The sequence below is a fragment of the Pongo abelii genome, chromosome 19 (assembly GCF_028885655.2).
Source record: "Pongo abelii isolate AG06213 chromosome 19, NHGRI_mPonAbe1-v2.0_pri, whole genome shotgun sequence".
Taxonomy (NCBI): domain Eukaryota; kingdom Metazoa; phylum Chordata; class Mammalia; order Primates; family Hominidae; genus Pongo; species Pongo abelii.
In genome coordinates this window covers 16,100,117-16,124,357 of record NC_072004.2, presented here as the reverse complement: position 1 = coordinate 16,124,357, position 24,241 = coordinate 16,100,117, and the positions used below count along the sequence as shown (strand labels likewise).

Below are 24,241 nucleotides of genomic sequence, written 5' to 3'. Positions count from 1 at the left end.
GGATGCCCCCTTCCACTCCTCTCACCCTTCTGTACCCCAAGAGACCTAAGGGTCAGGTGAGGGGCATTTATCTCTGGTCTCAGCCCACAGGAAACCTAAAGGACATTGCTCATGTAGAGGCTCTTACAGAGACCCCAGCCAGCCGCCCCCCCACTCCAGGCTCCCCAAGATGTGGCTCCTCGTGTGGGCCATGTGCCCCACCCCACAGCCCCACCCTGCCCTGCCCACCACCCCAAGCCCGGCCCAGGGTCCCTGGCCGGCCTCTCCCTTGCACCGGAGCACAGGTGCCTGGTGAAACGGGCAATCTGATGCTCTCTGGGCCCTGCCCACGTTCCCCTTCCATCCACCCTCCTCTGCATCTTTCTGTGCCTGGGGCCCCCATACGAAGCGGTCACATCCAGACTCACCACGCCTGAGATGCTGGAGGATGGAGAAGGGCTTGCCACGGGAAAAATCCTCCAGGAACACATGAACAAAACTTCGCCTGCACCCGGGACATCCTTCTCTACGGCTGGCCTACCAGGCAAGTGTTCTGCGCACTTATTATCCAATAAGAGTTGTCGAAAAAAGTTCCTTCTCACCCAATCAGAACCAAGCTTCCAAGATACAGCGGTTGAGTACAGCCACTGTAAAATGGAGGCGAAGGCCCATTCCGCCATTTTCTCTTCGTGGAGGCTGGGCTCGCGTGCTGCTCTGCGCTGTGGGCGACATGGACCGGAAGCGTGTGCGGCGCGCCTGCCTTGAGGCCAGCATCAGGGAAGGGTGTCCCAGGTGCAGGGGAAGCTTCCTTCACGTGTTCCTGGAGGACTTTCGGCTCGCAAGCGCTTCTCCATTCTCCCAACGTCTCGGGCCTGGTGAGTCTGGATGTGAGCGCATCCCACGGGGCCCAAGGCACAGAGAGAGAGAGGAACGGGGTGGAGGGAGGGAAGCGTGTGCAGGGGCCAGGAGCGCCAGGCTGCTCGGGCTTCCCGGCCCCTGCAGCCCGCCAAGAGCTGTGGCCCCGCTCGGGCCAAGGCAGAGGCCCGCCCTCCTGCTGCTGGCGCTGTCACCTCCCTGTGGTCGTGCCTCCTGGGTCCCTGAGGGCCTCTGTCATCTGGAACTGGAAATAAGTTAGTGAAGCGAAGTTTTGTGAATATTTATTGGCCTTTGCGTCTTTGTCTTCATTTTCAGTGCTGGTTTTTCTGTTGGGTCATTTGTGTTCTTCCGTTGATTTGAAGAATTTAAAAAGGTATTCTAGAAGTTAATCCTTTATGGGGTCATTTCTAGTGCAGAGAGTTGTTTCTTAGTCTGGTCATTGTACCTTAATTTTATTTCACATTTCTTTCTTGCTGGTAAATAAGAAACTAATTGATTTTGTAGATTGATTTTGTATCGTGTTACCTGGCTTTATTCACATATTCATAGCCATCATTTTTGGATTATGGTGGGTTTTCCATGTACTCATGTACATGTAGTTGTGTACTTATGTACTTAAATACTTACATACTTGAATACTTAGGTACTTAGTGTCAGCCACGTATAATAACAGCTATATTGCTTAAATGTTGGCTCTTACACCTTTATTTTTCTTTATTTTCTCCTTTTATTGTCCCGATCACACCTCCTGAACACGGTGTGTCTGGTTCTGATTCCAGGGAAAAGGTTTCAGTGATCCTGTATTCCTTATGTAGTTTGTTATAATTTCATTTTAGACAATCAGATTAAGGAGGCTGCCTTCTTTTACATATGCTAAGAGTTGTTTATGACTAATTGTTGAATTTGAATAAAGGCTTTTTTTGCATATACTGTAATCATATGTTTTTCTCCTATTTTTCTGAAAATAGGATATTTTACATGAACTATTTTTGGATGTTAACCAATCCTGCATTTTTTAGTATATCCCACTTGGTATCCATGTGTTACATTTCCATATGTGGTTTAATTCATATGATATGATTTTTTTAGAATATTTGTATTTCTGTTCATGAAAGAGAGGGCCTATAGTTTTTTCTCTAATGTACTGTTCAGATTGTGGTGTCAACGTAATGCTGGCTTCACAAAAAAAAAAAAAAAAAAAAATATTGCCTATATTTCTTTCTTTGGAAGAGTCTGAGAAATTTAGGTGTTTTCTTTTTAAATATTTGGAATATTTCTTTGGGTATGGAATTTTCCATGTGGAACAGTATTTTTGTTGGTTGGTTTGACTTCTAATAATTCAATTCCTTTGGTATATGTACGAGTTTTCTTGTTTTATGTTATTTCTGTGTCCATTTTAGTAAGTTTATTTTTATTTTTTGGGGGACAGAGTCTCGCTCTGTCTCCCAGGCTAGAGTGCAGTGGTGCGATCTTGGCTCACTCCAACTTCTGCCTCCCGGATTCAAGCAATTCTCCAGCCTCAGCCTCCTGAGTAGCTGGAATTACAGGTGTGTGCCACCACACCCGGCTAATTTTTGTGTTTCTGGTAGACAAGGGGTTTCACTATGTTGGCCAGGCTGGTCTCGAACTCCTGACCTTGTAATCCACCTGCCTCAACCTCCCAAAGTGCTGAGATTACAGGTGTGAGCAACAGTGCCCGGCTGTATTTTTTAGTAGAGACGGGTTTTTGGCATGTTGGCCAGGCTGGTCTCGAACTCCTGGCCTCGTGATCCACCTGCCTCAGCCTCCCAAAGTGCTGGGATTACAGGTGTGAGCCACAGTGCCCGGCTGTATTTTTTAGTAGAGACGGGTTTTTGGCATGTTGCCCAGACTGGTCTCAAACTCCTGACTTCGTAATCCACCTGCCTCAGCCTCCCAAAATGCTGAGATTACAGGTGTGAGCAACAGTGCCCGGCTGTATTTTTTAGTAGAGACGGGTTTTTGGCATGTTGGCCAGGCTGGTCTCGAACTCCTGGCCTCAGGTGATCCACCTGCCTCGATCTCCCAAAGTGTTGGGATTACAGGCATGAGCCACCATGTCCAGCCTAGTAAGTGTATTTTTCAATGTGATATTATTTGAATCTCTGTTGTCAAACTTGTAGTCCTAAGTATTTCACAGAACCCTCCTAGTGTCTTAATACACTGCTCTATAGAGCAGGCTTCTGTTTTGATTCCTGATATTGGTTTTTTGTGTCTTTTCTCTTTGCCTTAGTTAGTTTCACTAGTGGTTTATTAAGTGTATTAATATTTATAAACCAACTTTTTTTTTTGAGACGGAGTCTGACTCTGTCGCCCATGCTGGAGTGCAGTGGTGCAATCTTGGCTCACTGCAAGCTCCGCCTCCCAGGTTCAGGCCATTCTCCTGCCTCAGCCTCCCGAGTAGCTGGGACTACATGTGCCCGCCACCCCACCCGGCTAATTTTTTGTATTTTTTAGTAGAGACGGGGTTTCACTGTGTTAGCCAGGATGGTCTTGATCTTCTGACCCTGTGATCCGCCCGCCTCGGCCTGTCAAAGTGCTGGGATTACAGGCGTCAGCCACCGCGCCCGACCCTATAAACCAACTTTTATCCTTGATTTGTTTCTGTTGCAGTTTTTTTCCTATTTCATTGATGTCTGCTCTTTATTACTTTAACTCTGCATTCTTTCATTTTGATCATTTTTAATTCTTGAGAAGGGAGTTTATGTGATTGATTGTCAATCTTTTTTCTATTCTAACACATTCCTTTAAGGCTGTAAATTTCTCTCTAAGCAGGGATTTATCTGACAGCTCACATTTTCCATCAGGTGTTTCCAAACCCTGTGTCTGCAGCCGCGTTGACCTCCCAGTGTCTCCACCCTGTATCGCCTACAGCCATGCCAGGCCTTGTGTGTCTCCATCCTTGTGCTTGAAGCCTGTATCTTCTCGCCGGTATCACCATCCCATAATGACGGAAGCCCACGTCTGCCCTTGTGTATCATCACCTGGTCTGTCCTCTGCCTGCACTTTATGGCCCCTGTCAGAAGTCTCCATTTCTTGCTCCTGCAGCCCGTGCCAGCCGTGTAAGTCTCCATCCTGTGTGCTTGCAGCACATTGCTTGCCTTGAATGTTGCCATCTCCTTAGCCTTCAGGCAGTAGCAGTCCTCCAGTGCCTCAATCCCTGTGTTTGCAGCCCATTGTGATGTTTTTGTCTGTCTGTCCCCTGAGCTTCTGCCCATGCCAGCTTATGTTTGCTACATTCTCTGTCCCCCTAATCCATGTCCACAGTCAGTGTTTTCATGCACGCTTTTTGGGCCATGTCTGCACTCATGTGTCTCCTTCTCCTGTGCCTTCAGCCCATTTCTGTCCTTTATCTGGATCATTTCTCCCAGGAGACTATGCCCAAAACTCCTATCCCCAGTGTTTGCACCTGCAGCCAGTCTCTTTCATTGAGTATCTCCGTCTGTTGTTACTGCAGCAGAGGCCTGTCATTGAGTGTGCCTGCTTCCCATGCCTGTCTTCCTGTGTCTCCAGCCCTTGTCCATGCAGCCCACATTAGGACTCTTGTGACTCCACTCTTCAGCTTACAGCCACATCTACCTTCAGGTGTCTTTACCTCTGTGCCCCCTGCCCACACCAAACTTCACCTACTCCTCTGTCCTGCACCTGTACCCATGTCTGTCCCTGGTGTGCCTCTCTGCCATGCAGCTGTAGCCAGTGAGCTCCCTTTTTGTCTGGATCCCCCGTGACTGTAGCCCAGGTCTTCTCTCCTGTGCGTGCAGCCCGTGTCTGCCCTTGAATGTCCCCATCCTCTGTGCTTGTCACCCGTCGGCCAGGCCTAGCATGTTTCCACTCTGTGCCTACACCCATGTCTGCCTCCAGGGTCTCCACTCATGGTGCCACAGTTTGGTTCCCGGTCCCTATCCTCCTGGGGTGGATTCTGGCATTGTGTTGGGAGGGAGAAGGTGACCCATGAAAGGGAAGCCTGGAATGATGTCATGGGCAAGGAGGCTGCCATTCAGCAGGCTGCACAGTGGCAGAGAAGACATGGCCAGTCAGAATCCTCCCTGCATCGGGGAACTCACGTGGGGTTGTGCCTTGTGTGGGGAGTAAGGAGAAGCTGGAGCAGGAGGTCTGGAGCCACCTGGCCCTCTTGGGCCTGAGACCCTCCCCACTGCAGGGGCTCCATCACTTCCCTGGTGGTCCTGCCTCCTGGGATCCTGCCCTGCAGTGTTTCTGTAGGGATCCTCTCACCTGGAACTTGCAGTGGAGGGTTTCATGTGAGGTAGAGTTTAGCAAATGTTTATTGGCTTCTGTGCCTTACTTTTCTTCATATGCTTTGCTCATTTTGTGCGTGTTTTTGTAGGGTCCTTTTTTTTATATTGATTTGAAGGATTTATCTTAAATCTGCAAATTGATCCTTTATTGGCTCGTTTTGTCATAGATACTTGTTCTCTAGTTTGATCATCATTTTCTGTTGGTTTCATACTAGTATATAGTAATCTGGTTGTAACAATGATGTATCCGGTAAGTTATTAATTGTAACAGTTTTGGGGTTTTCAGGGATTGTCTAGGCATGTAATAGTGTCATATACACATAATGACAATTTTTTTGGTTTAAAAATTAATCCTAATGCCTTTTTATTTCTTACCGTATTGTTTCTCCACTGCAAAGCTGATTAAAGAGTGATAGCAGGCATCCTTGTCTGGTCCTGCACTGGGGGAAAAAGCTTCCCATAATTCTCTGTTAATTATGTTATTTGTTACTGGCTAGTATTAGACTTTATCAGATTTCATCAAATTAAGGAAGTTGCTTTTTTTTTTTTTTTTTTTTTTTTTTTTTTGAGATGGAGTCTTGCTCTTGTCGCCCAGGCTGGAGTGCAATGGCTCAATCTCAGCTCACTGCAACCTCCACCTCCCAGGTTCAAGTGATTCTCCTGCCTCAGCTTCCTGAGTAGCTGGGATTACAGGCACCCACCACCATGCCTGGCTAATTTTTGTATTTTTAGTAGAGACGGGGTTTCACCACATTGGCTAGGCTAGTCTTCAATTCCTGACCTCAGGTGTTCCCCTTGCCTTGCCTCCCAAAATGCTGGGATTACAGGCATGAGCCACCATGCCCGGCCGGAAGTTGCCTTCTTTTTTTATTATTTTTAATTTTTTTGAGACAGAGTTTCACTCTTGTTACCCAGGCTGGAGTGCAATGGCACGACCTTGGCTCACTGCAACCTCTGCCTCCCGGGTTCAAGTGATTCTCCTGCCTCAGCCTCCCGAGTAGCTGGGATTACAGGCATGTGCCACAATGCCCAGCTAATTTTGTATTTTTAGTAGAGACGGGGTTTCTCCATGTTGGTCAGGCTGGTCTCAAACTCCCGACCTCAGGTGATCTGCCCGCTTCGGCCTCCCAAAGTGCTGGGATTACAGGTGCCTGGCCCGTCCTTTTTTTATATTTTACTCAAGTTTTTTTGTGTGTGTTTGTGGTTCAATTTTAAATTTTATTAAATGCATTAAAAAACTTTTCAGCTAAATGATCTTACTATTTTCTCCTGTATTTTTCTGCTAATGGGTTGACTTACATGATTTATTTTGAATGTTAAGGACCTTGCATTTTGGTATATATTCCATTTAGTATTGATCTACTGTGTTTTCATAGGTGGCTTCATTCATATAATATTTTGCTTAAAATATTTGTAGCTTTATTTATTTATTTATTTATTTATTTATTTTTATTTATTTATTTTGAGATGGACTCTCGCTCTGTTGCCCAGGCTGGAGTGCAGTGGCACGATCTTGGCTCACTGCAAGCTCTGCCACCCGGGTTCATGGCATTCTCCTGCCTCAGCCTCCCAAGTAGCTGGGACTACAGGCGCCTGTCACCACGCCCGGATAATTTTTTTTTTTTGTATTTTTAGTAGAGACGAGGTTTCACGTGTTAGCCAGGATGGTCTCGATCTCCTGACCTCGTGATCTGCCCACCTCGGCCTCCTAAAGTGCTGGGATTACAGGCGTGAGTCACCGTACCTGGCCCCAGCTCTGTTTCTTAAAAAGGAGATACATACTGTTTATGAAAGAGGTGACATAGTTTTATTCATTTGTGTTCCATAATGTGTCCTGGTCCAATTGTGTCCTCAATGTAATGCCAGCTACACAAGAAATTTTAAAAATATTATCTTTATTTTCATTTTAGTGTTTTTCTTTGTATGGACTATTCCATAATTATGAGCTGGGAGTTTTACTTGTGGAACATTTTTGTTTGTTGGTTTGATTTTTTTTTCCAAGAATTTATTCGATTTGTTTAGTAGACTAGGAGTTTTTCTATTTCATGTTATGTTTGGGTCAGTTTGGGTAAGTTGGTTTTTAAATGTGGTGCATTTTGTTCTTTGTTGAATTTTTAGACCCACATATTTCACAAAGTCCTCTTAAGTTCTTGTTAAGGTCCACAGGCCCAGTGAGGAATGTGTCTGTGTTGATTTCTGATATTGATGGTTTGTGTTAACTTCTCTTTTTCTTAATCACATTGACTAATGGTTTATTGATGTTATTTGTTGATTTGTTTTTGTTGTGCTTTATTTTTTACTTATTTATTGATGTCTGCTGTTATGTTTTTTATTGCCTTTATTCGGTATACTTCCAATTGGATTGTGCCTTAGCTTTGATCCCTGAGAAGGGAGCTGAGATGATTGATTTTCAGTCTCTCTCTGTTCTGACATCCTCACTTAGGGTGTACGTTTCCACTAAGCTCTGATCTAAGCATCTCCTGTATGCACTCAGCTGTTTCCAACCCCTGTGCCTGCAGCACTGTCTGTCTCCCAATGTCTTCACCCCTGTGTCCCTGCAAACATGCCATGCTTTGTGTATCTCCATCCCAGTGCCTGAATTCTGCAGGTTCTCTCCATGTCTGCCCTTGTGTGTTGTCAGGTTTTGCCGTCCTCTCAGCCTACAGTACAGATCTTGCCTAGATTGTCTCCTTCCCCTACGCCTGCCTCCCATGCCAGTCTTCATTTGTCTTTGGTCCCTCTGCACGTAGCCCATGTCTTCCCTCATGTGTATCCATTCCTTGTCCATATGGCCCATGTCAGGATACCTGGGTCTTCACTCATCACCTAGAGGTCCATATCCATCCTCAAGTGTCTTCATTCCCCAGCTGCCCTGTGCCTGCAGACATATCTGTCCTCAAGGCTGCCATACCATGTGCCTGTGGTCAGTGTCTTCCTTTTGTATCTGAAATCCTTGTGGCTGCAGTCTGCCTTCTCGTGTGTCTGTCCCCATTTCCTCTGCTGCACCCTAAAGGTCTCATGTGTCTCCATCACCTGTTCCTACCTTGGGTTACAAGTGACACAGTTTGGTTATGTGTTCACTGAAGGACGATTTGATTCCTTCCAGGTTTTCGTCATTGTGAATAAAGCTGCTGTGTGTATTTTCTTGTTGGTTTGTATGTGGACGTGTTTTCACACCAGTTGGGTAGATGTGTAGGGGCACGGTTGCTGCATACTATGTGATGCTGCAGTTTCCTTTGCAATAACATGCCATGCTATCTTGTGAAGTGGCTATGCCATTCTGCAGTCTCCCCAGTAATGAAGGAGAGTTCCTGTTCTGTATCCTCACCAAGGATTGGTAGTGCTGGCTTTTGCTTGTTTGTTGTTTATATAACTGTCCTAATCGATGTGTATAGGCTATCTATCTCATTGCTGTTTTAATTTGCTTTCCTTAGCCTACAGTGCGTTACTTTTTTCTCCTAATTCCCTAGTGTTCACCATGTCTTTATATGCTTATTTTCCATCAGAATATCTACTATTGGGAGGTATTACTACATATATTTGTCTATTTGCTAAATGTAGTTTATTTTCTTACTTTTGAATTTCACAAGTTCTTGGTATATTTTGCATGCAAGTTCTTCTTCAGATATGTGTTTTGCAAATACTTTCTTTAAAGATAAGTCTGGCAAGGATGCCCTCTCTCACTACTCCTATTTAACATAGTATTGGAAGTTCTGGCCAGGGCAGTCAGGCAAAGGAAAGAAATAAAGGGTATTCAAATAGGAAGAGAGGAAGTCAGATTGTCTCTGTTTGCAGATGACATGATTCTGTATTTAGAAAACCCCATCATCTCAGCCCCAAAACTCCTTAAGCTGATAAGCAACTTCAGCAAAGTCTCAGGGTACAAAATCAATGTGCAGCAATCACAGGCATTCCTATACACCAACAATAGACAAGCGGAGAGCTAAATCATGAATGAACTCCCATTCACAATTGCTACAAAGAGAATAAAATACCCAGGAATACAACTTACAAGGGACTTGAAGGACCTCCTTAATGAGAACTACAAACCACTGCTCAAGGAAATAAGAGAAGACACAAACAAATGAAAAAACATTCCATCCTCATAGATAGGAAGAATCAATATTGTGAAACTGGTCATACATTGGTCATAAATCCAAAGTAATTTATGGATTCAGTGCTATGCCCATCAAACTACCATTGACATTCTTCATAGAATTAGAAAAAAACTACTTTAAATTTCATATGGAACCAAAAAAGAGCCTGTATAGCCAAGACAATCCTAAGCAAAAAGAACAAAGCCGGAGGCATCATGCTACCTGACTTCAAACTATACTACGAGGCTACAGTAGCCAAAACAGAGATATAGACCAATGGAACAGAACAGAGACCTCAAAAATAACAAGACACATCTACAACCATCTGATCTTCAACAAACCTGGCAAAAAGAAGCAATGGGGAAAGGATTCCCTCTGTAATAAATGGTGCTGGGAAAACTGGCTAGCCATATGCAGAAAACTGAAACTGGACCCCTTCCTTACACCTTATAAAAAAATTAACTCAAGATGGATTAAAGACTTAAATGTAAAACCCCAAACCACAAAAACCCTAGAAGAAAACCTAGGCAATACCATTCAGGACATAGGCATGGGCAAAGACTTCATGACTAAAACACCCAAAGCAATTTCCACAAAAGCCAAAATTGACAAATGGGATCCAATTAAACTAAAGAGCTTCTGCACAGCAAAAGAAACTACCGTCAGAGTGAACAGGCAACCTACAGAATGGGAGAAAATTTTTGCAATCCATTCATCTGACAAAGGTCTAATTTCCAGAATCTACAAGGAACTTAAACAAATTTACAAGACAAAACAATCCCATCCAAAAGTGAGCAAAGGATATGAACAGACACTTCTCAAAAGAAGACATTTATGTGGCCAGAAAACATATGAGAAGAAGCTCAACATCACTGATCATTAGAGAAATGCACATCAAAACCACAGTGAGATAACATCTCACACCAGTCAGAATGACAATTATTAAAAAGTCAAGAAACAATAGATGCTGATGAGGCTGTGGAGAAATAGGAATGCTTTTACACTGTTGGTGGGAATGTAAATTAGTTCAACCATTGTGGAAGACAGTGTGGCGATTCCTCAAGGATCTAGAACCAGAAACACCATTTGACCCAGCAATCTCATTACTGGGTATATACCCAAAGGAATATAAATCATTCTACTATAAAGACACATGTACACGTATGTTTATTACAGCACTGTTTACAATAGCAAAGACATAGAACCAACCCAAATGCCCATCAATGATAGACCGGATAAAGAAAATGTGATACATATACACTGTGGAATACTACGCAGCCATAAAAAAGGATGAGTTCATGTCCTTTGCAGGGACATGGATGAAGCTGGAAACCATCATCCTTGTTTGTTTGGGGGGTGAGATTTATTGGCTCTGTAAGCAGAACATGAACTTTTGCCCATTTATAAAATCAGATTGTCGGCTGGAAGCAGTGGTTCCTGCCTATAATCCCAGCACTTTGGGAAGCTGAGATGGCAGATAGCCTGAGGTCAGGAGTTCGAGACCAGGCTGGCCAACATGGTGAACCCCTGTCTCTACTAAAAATACAAAAATTAGCCAGGCGTGATGGTGGGCGCCTGTGATCCCACCTACTTGGGAGGCTGAGGCAGGAGAATCGCTTGAACCTGGGAGGTGGAGGTTGCAGTGAGCGGAGAGTGTGCCACCGCACTCCAGCCTGGGCGACAGAGAGAGACTCTGTCTCAAAAAAAAAAAAAAATCAGTTTGTCATTATCTTCCTTATTGCTTTTAAGAGTTCTTTATGTATTCTTGATGTAAGTCCCTTGTCAAATAATTGTGTGGCAAATACCTTCATCCAGTGTGCCTTAAATGTTCTTCTTTTGGTGAACAAAGTTCTTAAGTCTAATTCATCAATCTTTTCTCTAACGGTTAATGCTTTTTGTGTTCTGTGTAAGACATTGTTTATTCCAAGATGATGAAGATACTCTCCTATGTTTTCCTGCAGAAGCTTTATTGTTGTATCTTTCACACTAAATAGAAACCCTCCTTAAAATCACCAACTCCTACTGCATTGTTAAAATATTTTGCTAAACCTTTAGAAGATTCTGGCACCACAACACTCCCTTCCCAGCCTCAAACCTTTTGGGGAGGTGGGGACAGAGAAAGAAAGAAGCTGGCAGGGAAAACCCAGCCTCAGCCAAGACCTAGCCCAGATAGTAAATTAGCATGGCTGGGAGTCTCCGTCATATCAGCAGTCATATGTCTTAAAACCAGAATCTACCCAGATTATATATATATCTTGTATCTGCCACAGCCATTACCTTCTTTTCACTTTATGTCAAAAAAAGAAAAAGAATCCCAGCACTGAGGCAGAAGGATTGCTTGAGGCCAGGAGTTTTAAGTCTGCAGTGAGCTGTGATAGCGCCACTCCACTCCAGCCTGGGTGACAGAGGGAGACCCTCTCTGAAAAAAAGAAAAGAAAAGAAAACCTGTCATGTTACTGACCAGTAATAGGGGCTCCCAAAGTATAAACTCGCCTCAGACCCCTGTTTGTTCTTCCTGCTACCCTGTCCATTCTGCCTCCGCCCCGTTCCGAGGCTGGACCATAGCATGAAGGAAGGCCCCTTGGTTACAGCCTCCCCAGCCCGTCAGCCATGCTGCCAAGAACACTGGAAAGAATAAAAAGCTAGAGGGAGGTGGCTGCCTGCAGGAGGTTTAGCATAAAGGAAATAGGAATGGTAACAGGAAATTGAAGAAAACAGTTAAAAAGAGTAGTCATTCAAGAATGACTCCACTGATGCCACCTGTGCTGTCCCCCACCTGACAGAAATGGACCGAGGCAGCTGCCGGAGTGGATATGCAAAGACAATTCACATTTTCATTAGTGCCCTTTTATGATGTAACCTAGTCATAATGAGATTGCAGGGAAGAGATAGAAAATAAGATGCTTCCAATCTTGATCATAAGAATAGTATTTCCTGCTGGTGTGATTGTGTGTGTGTGTGTGTGTGTGTGTGAATATTTTGGATTAGTTTTCAAAACATTTTACATTTGATGAAACCCAAAACTCATTTTGTCGGGAGTAATTTTTATTAAATTGTTAAATCTCTGTAAAATTAGAAATATAAATATGTGTCTGCTTTATTTACTCTTCACAAAATATGGTGTCTAGACCTGTTTGTCTATGATGCCTCATAGGCTTGTTCTCTCCGAATTAGGAAGCCAAAAAAAAGGGGTGAAAGTCAGATGGTTCATAGTCTTTTTGAAAACCAGTAGCCATGTGCATTTTACTTAAAATAACTTTTTTTTACCTCACCAAAGTACAGCATGATAGGTTATGTTCAATCCCTCTCTCTCTCCATGTGTGTGTGTGTACACATATATATTTTATTTTAGATTGTGGGGGGGTACATGTGCAGGTTTGTTACATTGCTATATTGTGTGATGCTGAGGTTTGGGGTACAGTTGATCCCATCACTCAAGTAGTGAGCATAGTATTCAATGGTTAGCTTTTCAGGCCTTGTCCCCCACCTGCCTCACCCCTCTTGGAGTCCCTAGTGTCTGCTGTTCCCATCTTTGTGTCTCTGTGTACTCTGTGTTTAGCTCCCATTTATAAGTGAGAACATACAGTATTTGGTTTTCTGTTCCCGTCTTAGTTTGCTTAAGATAATGGTCTCCAGCTGCATCTATCTTGCTGCCAAGGACATGATTTCCTTCTTTTTTATGGCTGTGTAGTATTTCATGGTGTATATGTACCATATTTTCTTTATCCAGTCTATCATTGATGGGTATTTAGGTTCATTCCATGTCTTTGCTATTGTGACTAGTGTTGGAATGAACATATGAGTGCACATGTCTTTTTGGTACAATGATTTGTTTTCTTTTGGGTACATATCCAGTAATGAGATTGCTGGGTCGAATGTTAGCTCTGTTTGAAGATCTTTGAGAAATCTCCAAACTGTTTTCTACACTGGCTAAACTAATTTACATTTCTACCAGCAGTGTATAAGTGCTCCTTTTTCTCTGCAGCCTCATCAGCATCTGTTGTTTGACTTTTTAGTAGCCATTCTGACTAACGTGAGAAGGCAGCTCATTGTGGTTTTGATTTGCATTTCTCTGATGATGAGTGATGATCAGCATTTTTTCATGTTTGTTGGCCACTTGTATGTCTTCTTTTGAGAAGTGTCTATTCATGTCCTTTGCCCATTTTTTAATGGGGTTGTTTTTTGCTTGTTGATTTAAGTTTTTCTTATAGATTCTGAATATTAGATACATCATTTGTGAATATTTCTCCCATTCTGTAAGTTGTCTATTTACTCTGTTGATAGTTTTCTTTGCTGTACAGAAGCTCTTTAGTTTAATTAGATTCCACCTCTTTTGGTTGTTATTGCAATTGCTTTTGGGGACTTAACCAAAAATTCTTTGCCAAGGCCAATGTCGAGAAGGGTATTTCCTAGGTTTTCTTCTATAATTTTAATAGTTTGAGGTCTTGCTTTTTTCTTTTTTTTTTTTTTTTTTTTGTGAGGGAGTCTCATTCTGTCGCCCAGGCTGGAGTGCAGTGGTGCGATCTCAGCTCACTGCAAGCTCTGCCTCCTGGGTTCACACCATTCTCCTGCCTTAGCCTCCCAAGTAGCTGGGACTACAGGCGCCCGCCACCATGCCTGGCTGATTTTTTTTGTATTTTTAGTAGAGATGGGGTTTCACCGTGTTAGCCAGGATGGTCTCGATCTCCTGACCTTGTGATCTGCTTGCCTCGGCCTCCCAAAGTGCTGGGATTACAGGGTGAGCCACTGCACCTAGCCAATTTTTTTTTTTTTTGAGACTATTTTATTTTTTGTAGAGGAGTGGTTTCACTATGTTGCCCAGGCATGTCTTGAACTCCTGGGCTCAAGTGATCCTCCCACCTCAGCCTCCCAAAGTGTTGGGATTACAGTTACAGGTGTGAGCCACTATGCCCAGCCTTTTTATCTTTTGATAATAACCCTTTAACTGGGATGAGATGCTATCTCATTGGGTTTTGATTTGCATTTCTCCTATTAGTGATATTGAAGGATTATTATATTTAATAACAGCTTTATTGAAATATAATTTACATGCCATAAAATTTACCCTTTTAAAATATTTTAGGCCAGGTGTGGTGGCTCATGCCTGTAATGCCAGCACTTTGGGAGGCCAAGGCGGGCAGATCACTTGAACTCAGGAGTTCAAGACCAGCTTGGGCAACATAGTGAAACCCCATCTCTACAAAAAATATAAAAATTAGCCAGGTGCGGTGGTGTGTGCCTGTAGTCCCAGCTACTTGGGAGTTTGAGACAGGAGGATTGCTTGAGCTCAGGAGGCAGAGGTTGCAGTGAGCTGAGATCACACCACTGCACTCCAGCCTCAGTAGCAAAGTGAGACTGTGTCTCAAAAAACAAACTAACAAAAATTAAAATAAAATATTTTAAAGTGGTTTTTGGTATACTCACAGACTTATGCAACCATCTTCACTATTTAATTTCGGAACCTTTTTATTACCCCCAAATGAAACCCCGTATGCATTAGCAGTCATTACCCATTTTCTCCTTCCTCCCAGCCCCTGGCAACCAGTAATCTACTTTTCATCTCTTTAGATTTGCCTATTCTGGACATTACACATAAATGTAGCCACATAATATGTGGCCTTTTGTGACTAGCTTCTTTCATTAAGCATAATGTCTTCAAGGTTCATCCATGTTGCAACATCTAGCAGCAGTTTATTCCTTTTTTTGTTTGTTTTTAATTTTTTTTTTTTTTTTAGAGGCAGAGTCTCACTCACTCTGTCACCCAGGCTGGGGTGCAGTGGTGCTATCATAGGTCGCTACTGCCTTCAGCCCCTGGGCTCAAGGGATCCTTCCACCTCAGCCTCCCATATAGCTGGGACTACAGGTACATTGCACCATGCCTCACTAATTTTTTAAATTTTTGTAGAGATGTGGTCTTATTGTCTTGCCAAGGTTGGTCTCAAACCTGCCAAGCAGTCTCAAAGCACTTGACCTCAAGTGATCCTCCCGCCTCTGCCTCCCAAAGCGTTGGGGTTATAGGCACGAGCCACCATACCTGCTCTTCATTTCTTTTTATTGCCAATATCATTCTATTATATAGATATACCACATTTATCTATTTATCAGTTGATGGATATTTGGGTTGTTTCTACTTTTTGGTTATTAATAATCCTCCTGTGGGCATCCATCTACATATTTTTGTGTGGATATATGTTTTCAGTTTTCTTGAGTATCTACCTAGAAGTGGAATGGCTGGGTGATATGATAACTCATTGTTTAACATTTGAGGAACTGCCAAACTGTTTTCCAAAGTGGCTGGACCATTTAACATTCCCAGCAGCAGTGTATGACAATTTCAATTTTCCCATGCCCTCATCAACACTTTTGACTGTCCATCCTTTTCTAGATGGGGTAGAGAGGTGATCTCACTCTGTTGCCCAGGCTGAAGTACAGTGGCATGATCATAGCTCACTGCAGCCTCGAACTCCTGGACTTATAGGATCCTTCTGCCGCAGCCTCCTGAGGGAAATACAAATTAAAACCACAATGAGATACCACTTCACACTTACTAGGATGGCTCCCATCAAAAGGATGGACAGGCTGGGTACAGTGGCTCACTCCTGTAATCCCGCACTTTGGGAGGCCGAGGTGGGTGGATCACTTGAGGTCAGGAGTTTGAGACTGGCCTGGACAACATGGTGAAATCCTGTCTCTACTAAAATACAAAAAATTAGCCAAGTGTGGTGGTGGGCACCTGTAATCCCAGCTATTCAGGAGAGTGAGGCAAGAGAATCACTTGAACCCAGGAGGTGGAGGTTGCAGTGAGCTGAGATCACACCACTGCACTCTAGCCTGGGCAATAGAATGAGACTAAGTCTTTAAAAAAAAAAAAAAAAAAAGAAGGATGGACAGAGTCAGGCATGGTGCCTCACCCCTGTAATCCCAGCAGTTTGGGAGGCCAAGGCAGGTGGATCTCGTTAGCTCAGGATTGGAGACCAGCCTGGGTGACATGGTGAAACCCCGTCTCCATAAAAAGTACAAAAACTGGCTGAGCACAGTGGCTCACGCCTGTAATCCCAGCACTTTGGGAGGCCGAGGCAGGTGGATCACGAGGTCAGGAGTTCGAGACCAGTTTGACCAACATGGTAAAACCCCGTCTTTACTAAAAATACAAAAAATTAGCCAGGCGTGATGGTGCGCACCTGTAGTCCCAGCTACTTGGGAGGCTGAAGCAGGAGAATTGCTTTAACCCGGGAGGCGGAGGTTGCAGTGAGTCAAGATCGCGCCATTGCACTCCAGCCTGGGTGACAGAAACTCTGTCTCAAAAACAAAAGAAAAATCAACTCCTCAAACATCCACCCTTTTTGGCTTCTTCCTCTCCATAATCATGAACAATCTTCCCTATTTTGAAAACCCTATTGTCTGACTTTGCTGCCAGCTCTAGCTGTCATCTGATTTTCCCCCTTCCTCTCAAGGTTAGACTTCTCCAGAAAGGGTGCTGCCCTCAATTCCTCAGCACACTCCTGTCTCCTCCAGCCCCCACTGTCTGCCCTCTGCTCACACAGTGGCAGTTCCCAGTGGTTTCGTAGCTGCTGAGGTCAGTGAGATTTTTTTCAGTGCCCTCTGGCTGCTCTGCTGCATTCGAGGCCATCACTACCCTTATCCCCCCTGCAGCCTCCATGACCATCTCCTCTTCTGGCGTCTGTTCTGCTGCTCTCACATGTTGCCCGTGACCATCCACACTCTCCCTGGATATCTTGTTTGTGTCTCCAACTCTCACGCTCACAAATGCTTGTAAATTGTATTTACAGATCCTTGTTTCTAACTGCCCAGTGGAATGTACCTGTGTATCCTTTAACATCCCCGATTCAACATTCAAACCCAGACCGCTCTCCCACAGCACAGCATGACAATAGAATGTACCTGTGTATCCTTTAACATCCCCGATTCAACATTCAAACCCAGACTGCTCTCCCACAACACAGCATGGTCTTCACCACTCTTTTTTCTTTTCTTTTTTTTTTGAGAAGGAGTCTCACTCTTTCACCCCGGCTGGAGTGCAGTAGCGCAATCTTGGCTCACTGCAACCTCCGCCTCCTGAGTTCAAGCAATTCTCCTGCCTCAGCCTCCCGAGCAGCTGGGTTTACAGGTGCCCACCACCATACCTAGCTGATTTTTGTATTTTTTAGTAGAGACGGGGTTTCACAATACTGGCCAGGCTGGTCTCGAACTCCTGACCTCCGATGATCTGGCTTCCTCAGCTTCCCAAAGTTCAGGGATTACAGACATGAGCCATCACGCCCAACCCTAAAGTGGACTTTTTACACAATCCAACCCCCTCTTAGCTTGTGGGAGGGGAATGAGGCCTCAAACAGTTAAATACTTGCACAGAGACACATGACTGGTGCCAGAGTTGAAAACCCCCTCCCGTGCTCTTTCTGCCACACCAAGCAGCATTTCAGCGGCTTTCGTGCTTTCGGCTGCTGTTATAATATATAATCGTAGACTGCCACATTTTCATATTTGAGTACTTGGCCAATCTGTAAAATTATAAGGTTTTATATTTCTCATATATCGGTGAGCTCCCTTTGTGTCTAATTCAGGAGTTACTACATAGTTTGTGCTCAAGAAATATGCAGTGGATGAATGAAATGAGATACAATTACCTTACAGGTTTTCCCTGCTTAGGGCTTAGCCCAGTGCAGGGCAAATGGAGGCGCTCACTCAGAAGATATTTAGTGGTTGGATAATAACGGGGCATCGTTAAATAGCAGGCTGAGGTGTTGGGATTCTCTGAGCATTGGGGAGCCCCACTACCAGTTCTGGGCAGAAGAGTAAAATCAGGAAAGCGCCATTTTGGAAGAATTAAATCAGTGGCAGCAGAAGGAAGACATGGGGGAGGCTAGAGCTCCAGGAGGGAGGACATGAGGGATTGGTCTGAGGTGGTGGACAAGCCAAGCACATTTTGAAGGCAGAAAGGACAGGGTGGCTGCGATACAGGAAAGGGAGGAGGAGGAGGATTAGGCAGAGGCTGGACTGTGGTGGGAAAGCGGTGCTGCTATTGAAACATGGAGCATCTGGGTGGGGAGGGGGTGAGAGACCACAATCAGAGTGCCGCGTGCGGGACCTCAGCTTGCTTCTCTGAATCACCCTTTCCAGTAGGAGTTTTCAGGAAACCGACTTGAAACTCATTAAATGTCAATATCCAAACCCAGGGTGTCTGACCTCAAATATTCCTTCATCCCTCAGTGCCACCCAAACATAGGGGAAGGAGACAGATTGGGAGTCAAGGTTACAAAATTAAAATGTACTTGTAGTGATTTGAGTTGATGGTGACAGATCATTATAGCTCTAACAGGCCCACAGTATTTTCCCTCTTAGATTAGGAGTGTTCAGAAAATTATGACCATAGGTCCTTTTTCCTGTCTCCCTCCATCTCAGAAAGAACTACAGTTTGATTCAAGAAAGGAGTTCCCAGCAGTCAGTTCAGAGGCCCCGGAATGGATGAGTTCTTCTGTTGGGCAGCTCTATAGGGAACTCTATGGTCTTTGAGCCTCTAATCTAGAACTGAAGACAGATGAGATGACTTTTCTCAGGTTCCTTCCAGTTCTCAGGGTCAGAAAGACCTCTCATTAGCCCTTTGCATTGCAGTGACAACACCTCTCTTTCCTGTGGATCCTGCTGTGATTTACACCTCTCTTTCCTGTGGATCCTGCTGTGATTTACGCCTCTCTTTCCTGTGGATCCTGCTGTGATTTACGCCTCTCTTTCCTGTGGATCCTGCTGTGATTTACGCCTCTCTTTCCTGTGGATCCTGCTGTGATTTACGCCTCTCTTTCCTGTGGATCCTGCTGTGATTTACGCCTCTCTTTCCTGTGGATCTTGCTGTGATTTACGCCTCTCTTTCCTGTGGATCCTGCTGTGATTTACGCCTCTCTTTCCTGTGGATCCTGCTGTGATTTACGCCTGTTAAATGTTGTTTTAGCTGTGCATGCTGAGTCATGCCTATAATATTAATGTGTTGGGAGGCTGAGGTGGGAGGATTGCTTGAGCCCAGGAGTTCAAGGCTACAGTGAGCTGTGATCATGCCACTGCACTCCTGCCTGGGCAACAGAGCAACATGTGACTCTAAAAAAAAAAAAAAAAATTAGGCCGGGCAAGGTGGTTCACACCTGTAATCCCAACACCTTGGGAGGCTGAGGCGGGTGGATCACCTGAGGTCAGGAGTTTGAGACCAGTCTGACCAACACGGTGAAACCATGTCTCTACTAAAAATACAAAATTAGCTGGGCGTGATGGCACACCCCTGTACTCCCAGCTACTCAGGAGGCTGAGGCAGGAGAATCATCTGAACCCAGGAGGTGGAGGTTGCGGTGAACCAAGATCTTGCCATTGCAATCCTGCCTGGGCAACAAGAGCAAAATTCCATTAAAAAAATAAATAAATAAATTTGTTAAGTTTTTTTGTTTTTTTTTCCCGAGACAGAGTCTCGCTCTGTCGCCCAGGCTGGAGTGCAGTGGTGTGATCTCAGCTCACTGCAACCTCCACCTCCTTGGTTCAAGCGATTCTCCTGTCTCAGCCTCCCAAGTAGCTGTGACTATAGGTGCCCGCCACCACCCCCGGCTAATTTTTTGTATTTTTAGTAGAGATGGGGTTTCACCGTGTTAGCCAGGATGGTCTCAATCCCCTGACCTCTTGATATGCCCACCTCAGCCTCCCAAAGTGCTGGGATTACAGGCGTGAGCCACCGTGCCCGGCCAAGAATTTTTTTTTTTCATAACTTTAGCTGAAGCCAAATAATTGAATGTAGACCCACAAAGTTCTTGGTCTGGTCAGCCCAGTCCCCTTCAGAGCACAGAGAAGGAACCCCCTTCAGCTCTGTCATTACTTCCTCCCGAGCAGGCTGGGGTGTTTTCTCAGACTGCTGCATGCCAGGCCTCAGCAAGGTGCTAGACATCTGGTGAGCAGGGAGGGCTCAGTCCCTTTCTCCAGTGAATCAGACAAGTAAATGTAGAGTCACAATGCCTCGTGGTACATGCTCTGATAGGGCACGCACAGGGTGCCAGGGGCACATCTCTGCTCTCCAGCTCCTCTTTGAGAAAATGGAAAAAGTGCACATTGAGGACATTTTTTAAAAGCCTTGGGCTGGTGTCTCTCTGGTCTTCAACACGCACAAGTCATCTTCCTTGGGCTTATTACTTCAGTGGATGAAGTGCTTTTATTGGCATGGATGTGGGGTTTTTTGGTTGTGGGATTTTTTTTTTCTCCCAGAAACCCTATATTAGCTTTCAAAATCAAGGAGAAAGGAGTTTTAGATTATATGCTTTTAGTATTGTCAGCAGAGAGGCCACGTGTTGCCAGGAGAGTTTATTCCTAAGTGCCATCCTTACTTTCTGCCTCCGCTTGGTCCCCGCAGCGGTAGGGACGGGCCCGCCCTGTGAAACACCAGAACTGTCAGAACTGTTGGCTCTGAGGCAGGCGTGGTGGCTCACACCTGTAATCCCAGTACTTTGGGAGGCCAAGGCAGGAAGGACTGCTTGAACTCAGAAGTTTGAGAACAGCCTGGGCAACATAGTGACACCCCGTCTCTACTAAAAATAAAAAAAATTAGCCAGGAGTGGCGGTGCAGGCCTGTGGTCCCAGCTGTTCAGGAGGCTGAGGTGGGAGGATTGCTTGAGCCCAGGAGACTGAGGCTGCAGTGAGCTATGATTATACCACTGCATCCAGCCTGGGTGACAGAGTGAGACTCAGTCTCAAAAGAAAAAAAAAAAAGAGCCATCATTCTGTAGGATGTGCAGGAGTGTGGACAGTACAGGGCTGTATCTCTCTTCAGCTTGCAGCTCCACCTTCCAACTTCTTTCTCTCAAAAAAAAAAAAAGGTTCTGCCAGGAGGGTGTGGGTGGCCTCCTGACAGCAGCTGTGTTGCTGAGGCCAGGCCTGCCTGCTCTTGGTCCAGGGGGAGGACCATCCTCTTTAGAGGCTTTGTTCGAGCCCTTTGGGCCCTCTCCTCCTGGCACTGCTTGGCTCAGAAAAGTAGGAACAGAAAGTTCTCCCTTCTCAGAGGCCCTTTCTCACCATCACCTGCTCACTCCCTCCCTCCAGGTCCCTTTGCCCCTGATTGCCTCAAACCCTGGCCTGGAAGCCCTCAGTCTCAGGGGGACTGGGAAGAGGGAAGGACAAAAGGATTGTGGCCCTGAAATTCCTGCTCCCTGCTAGCTTTCCTCATCCCTGCTTTTAAGAAGTAAGATAATGATAATGGTCATTAACTTTTACTGGGCACACGCTCTGGCGCCAGGAACCATCTGAAGCATTTGATGGGCATTTCTTCACTTAAAATGTGAGTACCAACCCCAGAGGAAGGTACTCAGGCACCCTCATTTTGCAGATGAGGATACAGATGCAGTTTCTCGGTGGATTTGAAATTGGGAACATGTCTTTGAAAAGCCATCTGGGCTCTGACTTCCACGTTCTCTCACTTCTTTTTTTTTTTTTTTTTTTTTCGAGACGGAGTCTCGCTGTGTCGCCCAGGCTGGAGTGCAGTGGCGCAATCTCGGCTCACGGCAAGCACCGCCTCCTGGGTTCATGCCATTCTCCTGCCTCAGCCTCCCGAGTAGCTGGGATTACAGGTGCCCACCACCACGCCTGGCTAATTTTTTGTATTTTTAGTAGAGACGGGTTTCACTGTGTTAGCCAGGATGGTCTCGATCTCCTGACTTCGTGATCCACCCGCCTCAGCCTCCTAAAGTGCTGGGATTACAGGCGTGAGCATCGCACCTGGCCACTCACTTCTTCCAACTTTTCCCATAGAACATTCACTCTGAATCAATCCAGGAAAAGGGCAGCCAGCCACCAGGGTTCCTGCCACGTGCCCTCCTGATGTGCTGGTGTTCACTCTCATATCTTGACTGGATACCACTTTACCCCCATCTAGCTCTGTAATCCTTTTCTAAAGTCCTGACACAGTATTCTTCTGTCTCCCTCCTGTCCCCTGCCCCTAGGACCCTGCTAGGATCTTTGAGCTTGCGGAGGTGGTTGGCAGTGGAACCTACAGACAGGTGTACGAGGTGAGATGAATGGTGTGGAAGTATGACCTCCACATCTGCAGGGCACTCTTGGGAGGAGTGGAAGGAAGTAGGTTTCTTGTCTGTAGGTCTGAGGGGGGCTATGGGAGATGCCAGAGGCTGGGGCCCTGGAAAGGTAGAGGCGGGGAGAGGAAAGAGCACCCAAGAGGAGGCACTGTTGATGCCTCTCTCTACCTGAGTGCAGAGCCAATCGCGGACATGGTGGGAACAGGCCAGCAGCCACGCAGGGTGGCCTGCAGCAGTGAGAGCAGGTGGAAGGGCATACGGCCTTGTGTGTCAGAACTCTCCTGGGATTCAGAGAGAGCTAAGGCCAGAGGTGTGGGTTTGGCTTCTCCCTGGACCACAAAGAGACACAGGACTTTGAGGTACTGGGACCTAATGGGTGGCCTTCTGCAGAGGGGAAGTGACCTGTGCTCCCACAGCGGGCCTGCTGGAGCCAGAGCTCAGGCTTCCTGCTTTTGAGCTGCCTCTGTCCCTGACAGAAGTGGCATGTTTTCAGCCACCAATGGTAGCTTTTAGGTTGGCCTGGCCAGCCCAGCCCTCTCGTGTGGCCTGACCACTGCTCACACTTGGATAGGGGAGCTGCTCCAGTGGGGAATGAGGTGGCCTGACCACTGCTCACACTTGGATAGGGGAGCTGCTCCAGTGGGGAATGAGGTGGCCTGACCACTGCTCACACTTGGATAGGGGGAGCTGCTCCAGCGGGGAATGAGGTGGCCTGACCACTGCTCACACTTGGATGGGAGGAGCCGCTGCAGCGGGGAATGAGGTGGCCTGACCACTGCTCACACTTGGATAGGGGAGCTGCTCCAGCGGGGAATGAGGTGGCCTGACCACTGCTCACACTTGGATAGGGGAGCTGCTCCAGCGGGGAATGAGGTGGCCTGACCACTGCTCACACTTGGATAGGGGAGCTGCTCCAGCGGGGAATGAGGTGGCCTGACCACTGCTCACACTTGGATAGGGGGAGCTGCTCCAGCGGGGAGTGAGGTGGCCTGACCACTGCTCACACTTGGATAGGGGGAGCTGCTCCAGCGGGGAGTGAGGTGGCCTGACCACTGCTCACACTTGGATAGGGGGAGCTGCTCCAGCGGGGAATGAGGTGGCCTGACCACTGCTCACACTTGGATAGGGGGAGCTGCTCCAGCGGGGAATGAGGTGGCCTGACCACTGCTCACACTTGGATAGGGGAGCTGCTCCAGCGGGAAATGAGGTGGCCTGACCACTGCTCACACTTGGATAGGGGGAGCTGCTCCAGCGGGAAATGAGGTGGCCTGACCACTGCTCACACTTGGATAGGGGGAGCTGCTCCAGCGGGGAATGAGGTGGCCTGACCACTGCTCACACTTGGATAGGGGGAGCTGCTCCAGCGGGGAATGAGGTGGCCTGACCACTGCTCACACTTGGATAGGGGGAGCTGCTCCAGCGGGGAATGAGGTGGCCTGACCACTGCTCACACTTGGATAGGGGAGCTGCTCCAGCGGGGAATGAGGTGGCCTGACCACTGCTCACACTTGGATAGGGGGAGCTGCTCCAGCGGGGAATGAGGTGGCCTGACCACTGCTCACACTTGGATAGGGGGAGCTGCTCCAGCGGGGAATGAGGTGGCCTGACCACTGCTCACACTTGGATAGGGGGAGCTGCTCCAGCGGGGAATGAGGTGGCCTGACCACTGCTCACACTTGGATGACGGGAAGCCGCTGCAGCGGGGAATGAGGATGCTCAGGGTGAATGCTGCCTCTGATTGGAGCCTCCTGGGGCCCGTGGCTTTTTCATCTCCAGACAGAGTGCTGGATACTGTCACAAGTCTCTTCTGCATCTCTAGCCCTGTGTTTCCTGTGTCACTGAGACCACCTGCCTTTCTCTTAGGCTACTTCTCTTGCAAACTTTGGGGAAACAGGCACCCCACCCGCAATCTCTTGTTGTTGCCGTGGGAATAGTGGTGCCATCTGCT

General features: G+C 46.3%; 1 protein-coding gene across 1 annotated transcript in view; it reads left to right on the top strand.

Moving 5' to 3' along the window:
• Positions 1-169: 169 nt before the first annotated feature.
• LOC112131573 (misshapen-like kinase 1) overlaps positions 170-24,241 on the top strand; it is a 38,091-nt gene continuing 14,019 nt past the window's right edge. The window contains 2 exon segments of the mRNA XM_063718673.1: positions 170-284; positions 640-854. Coding sequence (XP_063574743.1) covers positions 170-284; positions 640-854 — 330 coding nt within the window.